General features: G+C 40.2%; 2 protein-coding genes across 3 annotated transcripts; both read right to left on the bottom strand.

The window, feature by feature from the left end:
• Positions 1-7,166: 7,166 nt before the first annotated feature.
• hoxc5a (homeobox C5a) lies at positions 7,167-11,681 on the bottom strand. The gene is made up of 2 exons (XM_035656441.1): positions 11,006-11,681; positions 7,167-9,812 (listed from the first exon to the last, which is right to left on the bottom strand). Exons 1-2 carry the CDS (start codon positions 11,481-11,483, stop codon positions 9,604-9,606), a joined length of 687 nt encoding a protein of 228 aa, XP_035512334.1. The 5' UTR covers positions 11,484-11,681; the 3' UTR covers positions 7,167-9,603.
• A 745-nt stretch (positions 11,682-12,426) lies between these two features.
• On the bottom strand, positions 12,427-14,650 carry hoxc6a (homeobox C6a). Of its 2 annotated transcripts, none has more exons than XM_035656439.1 (2): positions 13,986-14,650; positions 12,427-13,521 (listed from the first exon to the last, which is right to left on the bottom strand). In XM_035656439.1, exons 1-2 carry the CDS (start codon positions 14,380-14,382, stop codon positions 13,205-13,207), a joined length of 714 nt encoding a protein of 237 aa, XP_035512332.1. In that variant the 5' UTR covers positions 14,383-14,650; the 3' UTR covers positions 12,427-13,204. The 2 variants fall into 2 exon arrangements, with proteins under 2 accessions (XP_035512332.1, XP_035512333.1); XM_035656440.1 differs by having other exon boundaries at positions 12,427-13,518.
• Between the last annotated feature and the right edge of the window lie 421 nt (positions 14,651-15,071).

The following is a 15,071-nucleotide window of genomic DNA, read 5'->3' as shown; positions in this document are numbered from 1 at the left end:
CTCTCTCTCTCTCTGGTTGTGTTACCAAGGCAATTGATCTTGGGGACAAAACTAGTAGCTAGTTGCTGACCAAGGAAAAAATAAAACAGGCAAAATCCACTGGTCTCAATTATTCAAAGGGACAATAGGTGATTCGCCAAGGATAAGATACAACAATAGCAAACCAATCATTTTGTTAGCCTGCACGCCTTATATAAAGGTTATCTGCTAATTAATGAAGGCACCGTCTTTACAAACAGCACTTCAGCTGTGAAACAGATTGCACTCCATTAATACACTTAAGAACTAGAGCTGCATCCGTTTTGATGATATTCCTAAATGCATTTCAGCACTAATATTTAATAGGTTTACTTTGAATCTAAATGCCAGAGAGGGCTGGAGTGTTGTGATGCTCTGGAGGTGTGGTTGATGTTTGAAAATAGGTCTGATAATTTATAATGTTGGAGAAAGGTGGACAGGAAGAGTCTGGCTGCCCAAACAAAAGCCTTCATTCAATGATGAGAGATTTGTCTATTTTGAAGTGATACCATTTTTCTTCCAGGGTATTCATTAAAAAGCTCTGCCTTCAACTTTTAATTAAAAATTGGTTAGGATAACATCAAAAATGTGTCTGATTGAAGTGAGGAATCTGACAGGAGTATACTTGAAGCAGTTTTGAATGTCACAGCAGCAAAAATTAGCTGGAACCAAAGGTTTAGGAAGTTTTGAAGTAAAAAAGATGAGAAGAATAAAGAAAAGTCACGGTGGTCCTGGTCTATGGTATAAAATGGTTAAAAGTATATAAAAGAGAAAAGCCAAAATGTAAAACATGCCTTTCACCTTTATTAATAAGCTCTATTTCTGAAAGATACAGCAATCATTCAACAAAACCTCAGTACATACATTCAAATATCATTATGAGCACCAACAAAACAGTGGAGAATAAGCAGAGAGGATATCTTAGACCACAAAGGAGTGAAACAGCAGCCGGGAGATCCAACTCAATAATACCAATGTGAATTCACAAACCAGCCAAAATAAAACAGCACCACTGTGGCGTCACAAACCTGACAACTGAGCAGAGCAGCATCATCATGATGTCACCGACCAGTCAGCAGTGGGACACAACCATTATGATGTCACATATCCAAAAGAAAGGGGACCAATATCATGATGGTGTCACAGACCAGAGGGTCTCAGAAAACCATGAAGTGCAGAGGAGCTGCACTGTGTCACAGAGAAGTTAAGTTACATTTGGTTGTTGCAGACCAGAGAGAGTAAGAGCGTTTAGGAGCAGCTGTACTCCCTCACATCAGATAAAAGAGCCCTCCCACATCCAGGGCAGTCCTGCTTAGAGATGGCTTGCTTGCAGATTTACAAAATAAGACCAAATACAAATCCTTTAATTCTGCTGGGGCTTTTTCTGACAAAAATACATATCTTGGTTGTATTCTTTCCATCTCCTCATGGCTGTCTGTTTTTACAACATTGAAAAGTCCTTGACTTTTTTTTCACTTGAAAGCTTTGTTATGGCCTAAATAAAAGCATGTATGTACATCAACTGAATCTGTGTATGGACAAGCTACAAACCAAATGTTATGAAAGAAAATACTGAGAGTAAGAATTTGAATATTGCAATGTATAGAAATAAATTGCAACTGATATGTGTACAAACAAGTTTACAAGCTATATTTTGCTTTCAACTATAGTTCCACTTGTGCTAAATATATATACAAATATAATATAGAAAATAATAAGAATATGTCAATAACACTTGCTGTCTTGCTGCCTTTTGGATATACAGCCTACAAATGTTACATGCTAATCATAGCTGAAGCAGTGACCATAAGCCACATTACTGGAGGTCTGCTGCTCCACTGTAAACTGATCCTGCCTGGCTGTATAAACTTGTCATGTGCTGTGTGCTTCCCATTCTTATCCCAACAGAGTCAGCTCGGGTCAAAGAGACAGAGAGAAAGGTTGACTCCCTTATAGCTTAACAACCTCTCAACAACATCCAGATAATTGTATTCTTCTTTTGTTATTGTTATAATAGGTGTAGGGTCATCAACAGCCTAAATTACAAGTACAACAAATATCCAATAATAATAATCATAATAATAATAATAATAATAATAATAATAACACGTTTCACAAACGTCGCGGCATATAAAAGACATATAAAGCCTGAACAGAAGCAGCACACAAGTCAATCCACAACAGCACCAAATTGAAAGTTACCGGATGTATCTATTTTCATTGCAATAATTACATAATATTGGTAAAAAAAATGACGTGAAAAAGGTATTTCTGGCTGTCCTGTTTGTACAGAATGCGCACGACATTTCTATTACCCCTAGCGAGGATGTTAGAGGCGTTTTATAGAGCAATAAAAGCCGTAAATCAGTCACTTTTAAACGACCCCTGGTTCCTAACGTGTTTTACAGGGTCTGACACAGTAGTAGCCGCACACTGCACACATGGCTTTGCTCTCTGTGGCCTACCTAGACAATCTATGGCTGTCTGGACTATGAATACACTTTGTGACAATGTTATTGCATTGCTAGAGCCTGAATGTAGGATGCATGTGTATATCACTGATGCTTGTGTATGCAATAGCAGGGACAAGGCAGAGAGACATGCAGACGAGCAGAAGCAGAAGCAGAAGCAGGAGCATCCATTGGCTGGCGTAGTATTTCAGTTGCCCATGTATTCCTGTAGAGACGTATTTGCGACTGTTTGTACTTCACACAAATTCGGTTCTACAGGGTACATATAGACAACTAATGTGTTTTAGGTAAGAGTCTGCAAAGGTGATCCTCTCCCGCAAGTCCCCACGCTGAAATGGGACTGGCATGCATTTGAGAGCAGTGTCATAACAAATATTGAGGCTGCAATAGAGGAGAAATACTGCACAATGCGTGCGCCAAAGCGGAGGCTGTTTATCAGGGTTGCTGAAGCCACAAACACAAACTAAATCTGCTCTGCCCTTAATACATTTTACACAATGACAGAAACTACCACTTTAACATCTTTTCTCCAATTCGCGTACACAAATATGCCTACACACACACACACACACACACACACACACAATCACGTCGTGTGCAAAGGACAAGAGGGTCTCTTTTCTTAACATTCAACCTCTGCCTTTGAGGTAGCTCCTATATGAATATTCAGTCACAAACACGGCGGATACAAAGGGACGGCGTGACAGCACAGATGAAAAATAAGTTTCTATTGTTCCCCACCATTTCTTCTGCTTGCTATTACCATACTGACCGCTCAGTAACCTTTCTTCCTGCCACTCTGGAAGCTAATGAGAAAAGCCTCGGATGAAAAATGCAATACCAGACATGTGACCTGTTTCGGGGTTATTAAAAACAGCAAACATGCTCAGATTGTGAATCAATGGAATTGATTACAGTGGAGAGGCACAGGGGACTTCAAACACTGTCAAAAAACATCTTAATCTACATATTTCTCCTCGTGCATTCAATTTGTTTTGTTTGATTGTATCAATTCGATAGATTTTTTTTGATTGAAGAACAAAGCATCCTGGGCCAACACACAGCGAACTAACCAGGAAATAGTCACAAATAAAATCTAACTCATGTTCATTTGGCTTTGTCATATGCTCATCTAAATACACGCTGTTTGTTGTGCACCAAAGCAGTGTGACAGAGCTGCACGCACACCACAGACTCCCTCTCTCCCCCGTGCGCTCTGGCGGACGCATTTTAATATTAGTTAGACAGCCTGACCCGCGTTTCACCCCTCGCGTTTGACTGGTTCCAATAGTTCACTGCCAAGGATTATTGATGGAGAGACAGCAATGAATTCTTTCTCCCCACAAATGGCTTTCAGATCGTGCACCTAGTTCAATAACTAGTTATAATGTAGAAGTACAAAAAATGAGGCCCTCAGGCGGACTAATTTGATGTTTCATTTGTTCATTTGAGAAATTGTTAAGCTTTCTTTTTTTTCTTTTTTTTTTCCCTCCCTGCAAAATAACAGCCGTACAAGCGTGTTCACACATGTACATATGTAAACAGAATAAATCTGTGCAAAACTATGTGAGGTTGTTGTTCTGTCCATGCCTGGCTGTTTTTTAATTTGGTGGCCCAGCAGCACCTGACCTGGATGCAGACAGTGGAGCAATATTCCGCTCCCTGATGAAAATGGTTACGATGCGCGTTTAATCAAACCCTTAACCTAATAGCCTTTACACGTTTACTCTCCCCAGGTGTAATAACGTTAAGCTGGATCGTCCAGTTAAAATAAAAAGTTTTAATGAAGTGCAGACAGACTGGAGACTAGTTGAATATGAATACTCTCAAAAAGCAGCAGCCAGGGGAGCAGAGATGGTTTTAGATACTAGATGCCCCCACAGAAACCATTGGTTGGTTTGCAGTTCATTCTAGCAATGCTGTGGTTCATTAGACTCATACTGCAACTTTTTTTTTGGCTACTGCAGTCTGCAGAAGGACAATACCTCGAGCTTATGTTTGTCTCTGTTTAAGCATTTAATATTTGAAAATGCAAAACTGAAATCGACATTTATTTGGAAGTAAAAACACCCATTGTTAAACCGCAGTCCTTATATCAACACCAAAATCCCTCAAACAAATTTGATAAGTGTTCAGTACCCTTGATGTGGAGCCAGCTGTTTGCCTACAGCCAAATAACAAGCTCCATGAAGTGTCACATCTCTTGACTAAAGCCAGGTGGATAGGCGAAGGATAACACTTACTGATAAATCCACGGTCCCACTCATTTTGAACCCGATGAATTGTCTGAAAAAAAAAGGGAAATGAAAAATTAGATCAAGAATACTCCTTTAAGTTAAAAAATGACTTTTTGCAACAAGCTGGAAAATTAAAACGCTTGACAAATAATGCCAAAAGTATACGAATTGTTAAATTTAAATTAATATTTACATTTAAAATAAAAAAGCAAAGATCTTAGATCAATAAGTTATCCACTGGCCATTCCCTAAATTAACTGAGCAAGTATTTGTAAAGTCACAGACATCAGGCGTTTGAAATGAAGGGATGCATTGTTTCGTTTTCGCTCCATTTAAAATTGCTCCAATATAATAAAAAATAGTAATAAATAAAAATGAATCAAAGGCAAATATGAGCAACAAATGTTACAAAATAATCGAAAAGCCACACATATTTATTTCACAATAAATCATTTCCCTAAAAGTTTCCTCCAGTTAATTTTCAAATACTGCAACGAACCGTTTTGATATGTTGCGTTATTATTTCATCTTAATGATCCTTCAGTATGTCCCTTTGCCTCTGATCTCCTCTGTTATCCAGCCTAATTGAAGGGAAGCTGCCCTAGAAAAGCTTTGACATGTGTGGGGCTCTTGCAGAACTGGGACCGAGGACAGAAATTTAGGACGGGTCATTTTCAGACAGTAAAACTAAATTTACAAGCATTTTGGTATTTCCTTGGGCAAATGTTCTATGAATAGAAATCCCTGGACTTCAGCGCGGCTGAATTATGGCGAACAGTCAATAAAAAATCACGACTTTGTCTTCACATTGTAAATAAATTCTGTCTGTGTTCGAAAACGATGTAATTGGACTTTATGGTTCTTATTTGGGCTCAGACAAAAGGAAGTCTGTGCTCACCCGGAAATGACCTCTGTGGATTGAATGATGACAGTGTCAGCTCCACAGGTCAGGGAAAGGAATACAACAGCACAGAACATGGCAGACAAAACGGATGTTTAGACTGTTTCACTTTTACTGGAGTGATATTAGATTGTTTTGAGCTGCAGTGTCTCTGCCCCAAGTTAAATTAATATTTGATTCACACTTCCTCCCAGGACGCAAATACTGAAAACTCAGAAAATAAAATAATTTCGATTATAATTAGGGTCCTGTAACCTCCTTGATGATATATATGACAGATCTAATTTGTTTCTAATTTATAGGAAAAGAGGAAAACATCTTTTTGAATTTGGGGATTATTTTTTATTGTATTTGGGGAGTTTTAGGAGCATAATTTTCTCCCTCTGGTAATATTAAATATACATTACAGTACAAGACAGTACCATTGCTTAAACAACATGGCAAAATAAAATAAAATAAAATGTTAGGAAAGAGCTGTAATCCATGCCCTTACGTGGACACACACTGTATTACCCACACAGGAGTGTGTTACACAGTGCCCCCTATTGGAAGTGTATAATTGATCATGCTGCACACCAGAAAGAGTAATTCTGATTTTCTTTTAAAATTCAAACAATACAGCAAAGGCTGAATGCCATCACACAGTGTGACATATACATATACAAGTGGGTTAATGCAGTTAATGCTGCATCATAGTCAGCATACAGCACTGCAGCACCTTTGCTCTGTCAGCTGAACACAGACACAACACTTAGGCTAATATCAAAATGAGACATTTGCAATTCCACACATTGATTAAGAGAAGACCAGTATTTCTACACTGAACTCCTTTCTAAGACATATGGGCAATTAAATGATGTGCACTACACAGAAACAGAAAATTATTGAGCTTATAAGATCACATCGCCTCATCAGTCTCCAAACTGATCAATTCAGTAATATCTGCCACTGCAGTGAGGACAAGCTGGAAGGGCTATGAGGGAGAGAAACAAATATTCTATGTGCAAGAAAGGTACAATTTTGTAAAACATGCAACAGCCATGCCTCCAGCTCCCATCCAGTGTGTTTATCACAGGCTTTGAGCCTGGAAGATACAATAATTACACTGCAAAGTGCCTTTGAATCAAACCTGTCCCTTGGCCCAGACATGACCCTAAAACAACAGTAGCTCATGAGCACAAACACTGACCTTATGTCAAGGTGAAACAGTGTGATGAAGCATTTTAATCAGGAGCTTTTGTATTTTATAGCTTTTTTAATGGTGCAGTATTTTAACCCCTAAGACTACATTTTTGCATCACACAAAACAAAAGTCACATTTTATTTCCAACACATTTGTTCCACTAACACATTCTCTGGAATCTGCGCCACTGAACCAAACTTTATGTATTAAACACAAAATTGTACTTCACAATACACACAGGTAGGTAGTCATTAGGACTGTGTCTATGTCTGAGAGAGAGAGAGAGAGGGAGAGGGAAAGGGTGGGGTGGATGGTGAAGCTGGACGCCAGATGATTTTTGATAGTTCTGGCTGACTTTTCATTTTCGTCACAGTCACCTTTAAAATGTTTTTTTTCTGTGCTCTTACTGACAGGACTAACATGCAAAACAAACTGTTGAATCAAACGGACTGCCACTGTGTCTCAAATCTGTTGAGAGGCATTAAAACATCCACGTTTTGCTTTTATTCCCTACGATCAAAATCTGGTACAAATATAAAGATGATGCTGCGAAAAAAAAATAAACCTCATGACAACACAATGACCATGAGCGGTATTTCCGTATTATCCCGTTTCTGTCCGACGAAATGTACGACACCAGATATCCTCTAAAACATCTAAAAACGAACAGGTTCCCGATTATTTAAAAAAAATGTAATTGTTCTATAATTATAAAACGCATATATTCACTATCAATTAATACCGTTAATTCTGAAGTTAATAATTTGAACAACCATGCATTTAAAGTCACACTAATATAAACTATATTCTTTCACGGTGAAATAACGGCACAATCGCAGGCCTGTAAAGGCAAAGTTAAAAAGCAACTTACTGCAGCAGCTCTCAGCTCCGCACCACCCGACTACACAGTCCGGAGAAAGGTACTGCATCCTCACTGCCACAAAGCCCTTTCTTCCTCAGATAAGGGGAAGCCAGCAGCTGCGATTCCGGACAGTTAAGATTATATATGATGTGTATATATCGAAGGTTTGTCAGCTCTTCCAGGCCATAAAACCCACTTAAATGACACCACGTGCTTCCTATGCACCATTCACAGGCCCTGCTTGGGGCAATTGGCATATGTAACCTTGTAAACTTTAAAATACCCTAAAAGAAAGACATACAAAAAGGGATTCAATACATTGTCCATGTATAGGTTAGGCCTAACAGAGCGCAGAGAAAGTGGACGCTGCGCTGACCGGTTCTCATAACCGTCAAGGAAGTTGAATAGGAAGCTATTAGTTTGAGAGGTGAGTTGATTTTTATTTTCTTTAAGTAGTGCTATAGAGAAATTACCTCCTAACCGTGGGCTATACTGCGTCATACTACTACTTCTACAAAAGCTGCTGCCGAATACAGACACCCAGCAACTGGCATGGTTTTATGTCCTCCATAGTAGCAGATAGTGTTGATTTAACTACAGTGTAATGATGCCAGGATTAAAGAGCAGGGCGATATCATAAAGTCGCCATATGGCCTCGACAGTGATGGCGCGTCAGTCTGCGGCCACAGGAAGCCAAAGTTTTGCATCCACGTTGTGTTGTGGGCGAGTGTTATCACAGGCTAGTGTGTCCCTTCCTTCCCTGACCAAACAGGAAACGGAGTCTGCCTGTGGTGGAGTGGTGGAAAAGGGGCAATAAAGTTTTATGAGGGCCTTAAACTTCAGAGCGCATTTGTCAGTCAATGAAATTCTGTGGATTCCGAGCCAGACTTAAAACGTGATCAGGAGGACAAAACAAAAGAGAAGTAGGGGGGGTGGAATACAATTTCTATAGTGGTTTAATTCAGTGGACTTAAAGCACAAAAGTAATTAAATATGCGTGAGCTGTGTGAGTCCGCTACAAACCCCTTATATGTCAGAAAAATAACAGAAATGTTCATACTGACAGTATAGTATTTTCCTCACTTTTAATGATGAGACTTTATTGGTTACAGTCAACAATTAAGCCATCCTATCAGTTATTCCAGGCCTTGTGTAAACCAGGCACCTTAAAGTTTACAAAGGGGCAAGAGAAATGGCTTCATTGCACATCACAATATTATCACATACAGTCGTTGAATTATACACAATGATTTAGATTCACATATGACAGACAACATGGACGATGCCTTTGACAGAAATCCACTCACAAAGATATTAGCTCACTGGATACAACACACATCCGACCACGGCCTAACGTGTTTGCACTGCGACATTAATTTGAAAAAAGAAAAGGAAAGAGGTGGGAAAAGTAGTTTTTACTGGTGGAAAAAACTATTCAACTGATTTCCAAAGGAGTTAGAAATAGTTCAGCCTTTATTTGATTCTGACCTTGAAGTTTTATCACATGACGATGATATAGAGTTGGACATGATGCAGGCTGTCACCCAGCCTCCACTACTTTTATCCTAATTAAAAAACATAGATTATTAGTAGCATTGTGCAGCCTTTCAGTGCACTGCAGAGCAAAGCCTTGCAGCGTGAAGGACCCCAGCTCCCCTCAACCTCGTGTCCCCTTCGTGCAGTAAAGTGAGGTTATCATCGCATGGGCAGCAAATTAATTTAGAAATGTAAACCGATTGATCAAAGTGAGTGATATTCAATACATTAGGTCCCAAACTGCAGCAAGTGACACATAATTGGTGATGAAGCACACAGAGCGGTGTCATGATGTCATTGCTCCTAGCAGTTCATCCGGAGGTCAGGCGGCACTCCTGCACTGTGCAGTGTGGGGCTGAAAACGTGCTGCATGCACCCCGTTCACTGGTGCACTTTTACTCCTTCACTTTGATCTTTGAGTCCTTCTTCCACTTCATTCGTCTGTTCTGGAACCAGATTTTGATCTGCCTCTCGTTTAGACACAGGGTGTGGGCGATCTCTACGCGCCTGCGGCGGCTCAGGTACCGGTTGAAGTGAAACTCTTTCTCCAGCTCCAGAGTCTGGTAGCGGGTGTAACTGGTCCTGGACCGCTTACCCTCCGATTCTGAAGTGGTATTAAAATCAGTTAGCTTTCAGCAGCATTATAGAGGTAAATAAATAGAATAATAGGCTAATAATATTACTACACTATGAAAAAAAAATCCTGGTTAGCCATAAAAAAATAAGCATTAAAAGCACAAGTCTATGAATTTATGTCCCCTTACATCCCCGTTTAAAAGATCAAATATATTTATATAACCTAATTTAACCTGATATTACTTACTGTGGATTTGTGTAATAAAATTTTATGTCAGCCTGATAAGGATGGTTAACTAGATCTAATAAATATACTAGAAGGGCCCTCTACACCCATTCACATTAAAACATAAAAAATACACAAGACTATTAATTAAGGAATCTTATCTTGTTGTAATATGTAAAAATGGGATAACTAATAATGCGTTGGCCTCCCTGTAAACACTGGCCTCGGCCTAATACCGCTGCACAGGAGTGATAATATCATGGGAGGAAAAACAGATGTGTAAAATCAAAAGAAGTGGGATTAGAAAATGGAAACTGATGTTTTCCAGATATATTTCCCTATTTATAGACTTGCTCGTGCACAGACGTGCTAAGTAAAGTAACAGGCCTTTGCTATTGGACAGAAATATATTTTTATCATCTCCACTGTGTGCTCCTGGCTGTTTGCATACCACAAAACAAGAATAGCTTCTTTTTTGCAGCAAATGTTGCTCACTGTCCATCTGCAGCCAGTGGTTCCAGGGCATGGAGAAGGAGCACGCCTATTCAAATCTTTTAGAGGTGAAAAGTTCATGATTGGGTCAGGGCATTGGTGTTTCCCAGAGTTCAATTTAAGGCTAAAGCTTCTCCCACACATAGTCTGATCATGTAAAGCATGTAGCTTGACTAAGACTATAAACGAAACAAAGGCAAAACACTAACACTTTGAGCTGAATTTGTAAATATTATTTCATAGTTGTATCACAGTTTGGTTCTTTTATCCAATTATACCTCCATAAATCACCCCACAGATCACCTCTTCACCGTAACAGAGCAGGTTTACGAGCAATGGATGCCTTTGTCATAAAATTTATGACCGCGAGTTTTTATTATTTCCTGCGTTTGGCCTATAAAACTCAAGAGGGAAACTGGAACGGGCGAAAAGAAGTGTTGCAGCGTAAAGAGTGAATAAGGGAAAGCATCTCAGTCGCACTTTAGAAAATAGGCAAACTTTACCGTGGCTCATGTGCAGTTTTGTCATCCATGGATAAATCTGTGGCCGCTGCTCACTGTCCTGCCGCTGGCTCACTTTTGTGCTTCGTTTCATCGTTTGCGTGTTCTCCGCGTTTCTCTCGCCCTCCTGGCTCTTGTTGCCGCCCGGTTTTGCGCTCCTCTCCGGGTCTATGTCTGCCCCTAGTCCCAGCAGCGTGCTGCTGCCGTAGTTGAGCCCGCTGGCATCCACGGACGAGCTACTGGAGACCATGGTTATCTGTGGTCCTGACGGGAGAGGAGTATCCGTACTGCCACGCAGGCTAGTTTTCATCTCCTCCCGTTCAACAGAGGTCGTGGGGACGGGACAAGTGAATATCCCGTTCACATTAACACCCTCATAACGGCTGGACCTGCGCCCAGATAGATCGAAACTAAACATAGTGTTAGGAGAAGTTGTCTCGCTTGTTTGCCTGAGATTGGAGCTGTCAACATAAGAGCTCATTTTTAACTATCACCGACACTTTCTTTTTAAAGTAGAGAGGGCTGCGGGGCGTATGTTGCGGCTATTTCCTTGTTTTTGTTGATCATTGCTTTTCTTTGTAGCCGCTTTTGGAAAATTCAGAGCTGTCTGCCCTAAAAAAATAATCCAGGATTTATAGGTGGAGTAGGCTTTGGTATCTTTTTTTTAATTCTTGATCCGACGTGCGCTGCCCAAATATGGGGTATTTGTATGGGATCACGTGCACATGTTGGCCAGTCATAAATTGGCTTTGATACTCAATGGGGATATTGATGAATAGGAGAAACGTGTCCGGTAAACTTTGAGCTGTTGGTTGTTGAGGACCAGGCAGAGATCTTTAGCGCAAAAAGGGCAGGACAGTAAGACAAGAGCGTCATCTGGTGTCTGGTATGGGGCAGGACGGTCAAGACCGGCCAGAGCTCTCTGCCCCTGACACACAGTGAGTCCACAAACAGTCCCATATAATAATAATAACAACAAAAAATAATAATAACCATATTAATTATAAAAGTGATGATTTAAAGTGCCCACTTGGTTAAAATATATTTACGCATATGGACTTCGCTGGTTATGTTATAGTAATACAGCTACGGGAATGTTATAGTGTTTAACAGGATATTGGACAATAGCTCATTCCCGTGCACCTATGATGTCAATCACAAAGTTGAACATTTTAATATTTAAGAGGCCAAAATTAGCTTTAAAATGACTTAATTAGGCTGTTTGTTGCCCACTTGCTTTTACAGCCCCTGCTGACCATAAAGGTCATGATAATAAAAATCTTAATGCAATACTAAGCCTCTACAATCACGCACTAAGTTTGGTGCGTATTTTAGGAAACCTTTCTTTATACGGTTTTCTGGCTCATCAGAAAGAAGCATACAAAGCTCCCAAAAACACAATACGAGGGTGAAAGTTTTACAAATATTTTATTCCATGATACACAATTATGACAAAACATGAATTCGTAACTCCCAAACAAATGTGAAGAATTACTAGTGTACAAATCTATCTCACAAGGGAAGCCTATTGTGTCAAATGATCAAAAAAAGGGGACTAAGCGCAATATTATGTTATGCAGCGTCTATCAAAGCGGCTAAATGCACATAAGTCCTCACAAGATTGACATAATATATACTGTTACTTTGATTATATACAGGCATTTCAGTCGTGTGTGTTTGTGGACTGTAGTCTATTATCCGTGCAACTTTCATGATTATGCAGGACACTTTTTGTGTGGACGATTCAAGTATACTGAGATCAAATGAAGTGTCCGTCCGTTTCTTTCCTTCCGTGGAATGTGCATTTACAATACTGAGTTAAGTCTGACCAACACTGTATTTTGTGAGGTGATCAAAGGGTTCACAGTGATGCACGGGGTGTGTGGGGATAAATACATAGATTTTTTACTGGCGTGGGAAATAACAGAAATTAATACTTATTTTTATTTTCACAATACAAGTGTGACATTGCAATAAAAAAAACAGCGCTCCAAATGTCACAGGGGCCATAGTGTGGCTGAAATAATTTGGATTTCTAAGGCTTAACACTCCTGTGGTCAACATGGGGTATAAGTGGGAGAGCTGCGGGGTAGCCATCATGCAGTGAAGTCGCTCTCAAGTCCATGTAGATTTTTTAGGTAGTTATGTTGGGTTTTTAATGGTCATCAGGTGTTTGTTTCCCTCCTCTTCCTCTTTTTAAAACTATTCTTTCTTCTTGTCCTCATCCTTCTCTTCTTCCAATGCGCCATTGCGTTCCTCCTGCCCCTCTTGAGAGGCTCCTGTCTGTTCACTTCCAGTCACCGTGGAGGTCAGGTTGCTCTCTTTCTTCCATTTCATGCGTCGGTTCTGAAACCAGATTTTGATCTGCCGCTCTGTTAAACAAAGCGCATTTGCGATTTCAATGCGTCTGCGCCTGGTCAGGTAGCGGTTGAAATGAAACTCCTTCTCCAGCTCAAGTGTTTGATAACGAGAGTATATCTGACGTCCCCTGCGTCTGTCTGTCCCGTAGCCCACTCCTGCTGAGATACAAAGTGAACACACTAATTTAATCATTTGTAAGGCGAAGTCACATTTGACATTAAAAATAAAAAAAACATGCTTCTGTCTGTGGTCTAATAATACTTTGAGGCAGTTGAGCATAAGTTTCACCTCATTGCTAGAATGCTAATTGTAATCCAAATCCACAAAGAAAAATAAACACATTTTAACTGCAAGACAAATCCCATCTCAGAGGGCATCTTTGCTTCTGTTATCTAAAATAATGAAAGCATCATAATATATTCTCTTTGCCTCACGCTACTGATTATGGCTACTATATCTGTCTTAAAATGAAAGCTGTTTGTTTGCACATGCAAAGGCCCATCTACAGGTCGAGGGGATACAGTAATGTTTTATGGGGCCATAAAAAGTAACTTACTCTCTTGGTAAGACATATCGTAAAACTGGCCCATTTCCTTAATTTATTTGTCGTAGTAAAACTCACCGCTGTGTGAGTTCATTCGCTGCATCCACGGGTAGATCGGGATGTTGCTTTTCTGATCCTGCGCTCCTGCTCTTCCTTGATCCAAACTGTACTCTTGAGCAATGTGGCTTTGTGTATTGAGTCCCATGTTTGTTTGTCTGCAACTGGGGAGCACGTCCTTGTCTTGAAGAAACACGTTTGATCCATATTCATACTGTGCCCTGCCAGACCCAAAAACGACATTATCTTGAGGAGAGTAGAAAGGTGCATATATCCGATTCTGGGTCACAGCAGCACCGTACGACGAAAAATGTCTGACTGTGTCATAGGTGGTGGAGTTTAGGGGTACGTTAGGCAAAACATCTTGACCACCGGATAAATGGCAGGAGAGCGACGGGTTTGCGAAATAAGAATTCATACCTTGCTTGTAACCCTCTCTCCAACTCTCCCCACTTCTTTATCGGTCTCTTTTCAATCTCCTTCTCAGTAAATCTCCTTCCCCGTCTGTGTCAACCAACCACACCTTTCTCCAAGGTCTTCTCTTTTTTTCTCGACTTTCTGCCTCTCTAACTGGACGTGGGCTACTTTGAGGATTCAATATTATTAATTTCCAATCTCCGGTTAAGACGCACAAACCCGAGTGTTATAGCCGAGGCTTGGCTCGGTGAGAGACAATATGACAATGTCAGCTGACCATTCTCCACCAATTGAGAGGCAGGAGTTGAAGAGAAACTGTAGCTTTTAGCTCAGAGCTTGAACATTAGTGCTAAATGCCGATAAACACAAGGTAGAGTTGGAGTGGCACACTGTACAGCTTGGCTGGATGAGACATTTTTGACTTGAAGTTTAAGAGAATGCGGTTTTTAGAGAGGAAGTATGATACAAAATGTGGACAATGTCAGTCAGTACAGTGATCACAGTCAAAGAAAGGCGGAAATCTGCACAGAAATACACGTGAACTCAACTCCAAATGAGTCTTAAAGAGTGCAATTCAGGGAATTGCCTATTAATTTAATTTACTGAGATATGAGGGGAAAACATTTCCTGTGATACTGAGTTCTTGTGGTGTGGTGTGTGTGTTTGTGGTGGGTTGTGTGTGTGTGTGTG

This window comes from Morone saxatilis, unplaced genomic scaffold (assembly GCF_004916995.1).
Source record: "Morone saxatilis isolate NCDOM2014 unplaced genomic scaffold, NCSU_SB_2.0 Contig15, whole genome shotgun sequence".
In the NCBI taxonomy this organism is placed as follows: domain Eukaryota; kingdom Metazoa; phylum Chordata; class Actinopteri; family Moronidae; genus Morone; species Morone saxatilis.
The sequence above is the reverse complement of the archived record's forward strand: the minus strand, read 5'-3'. Positions and strand labels throughout refer to the sequence as shown.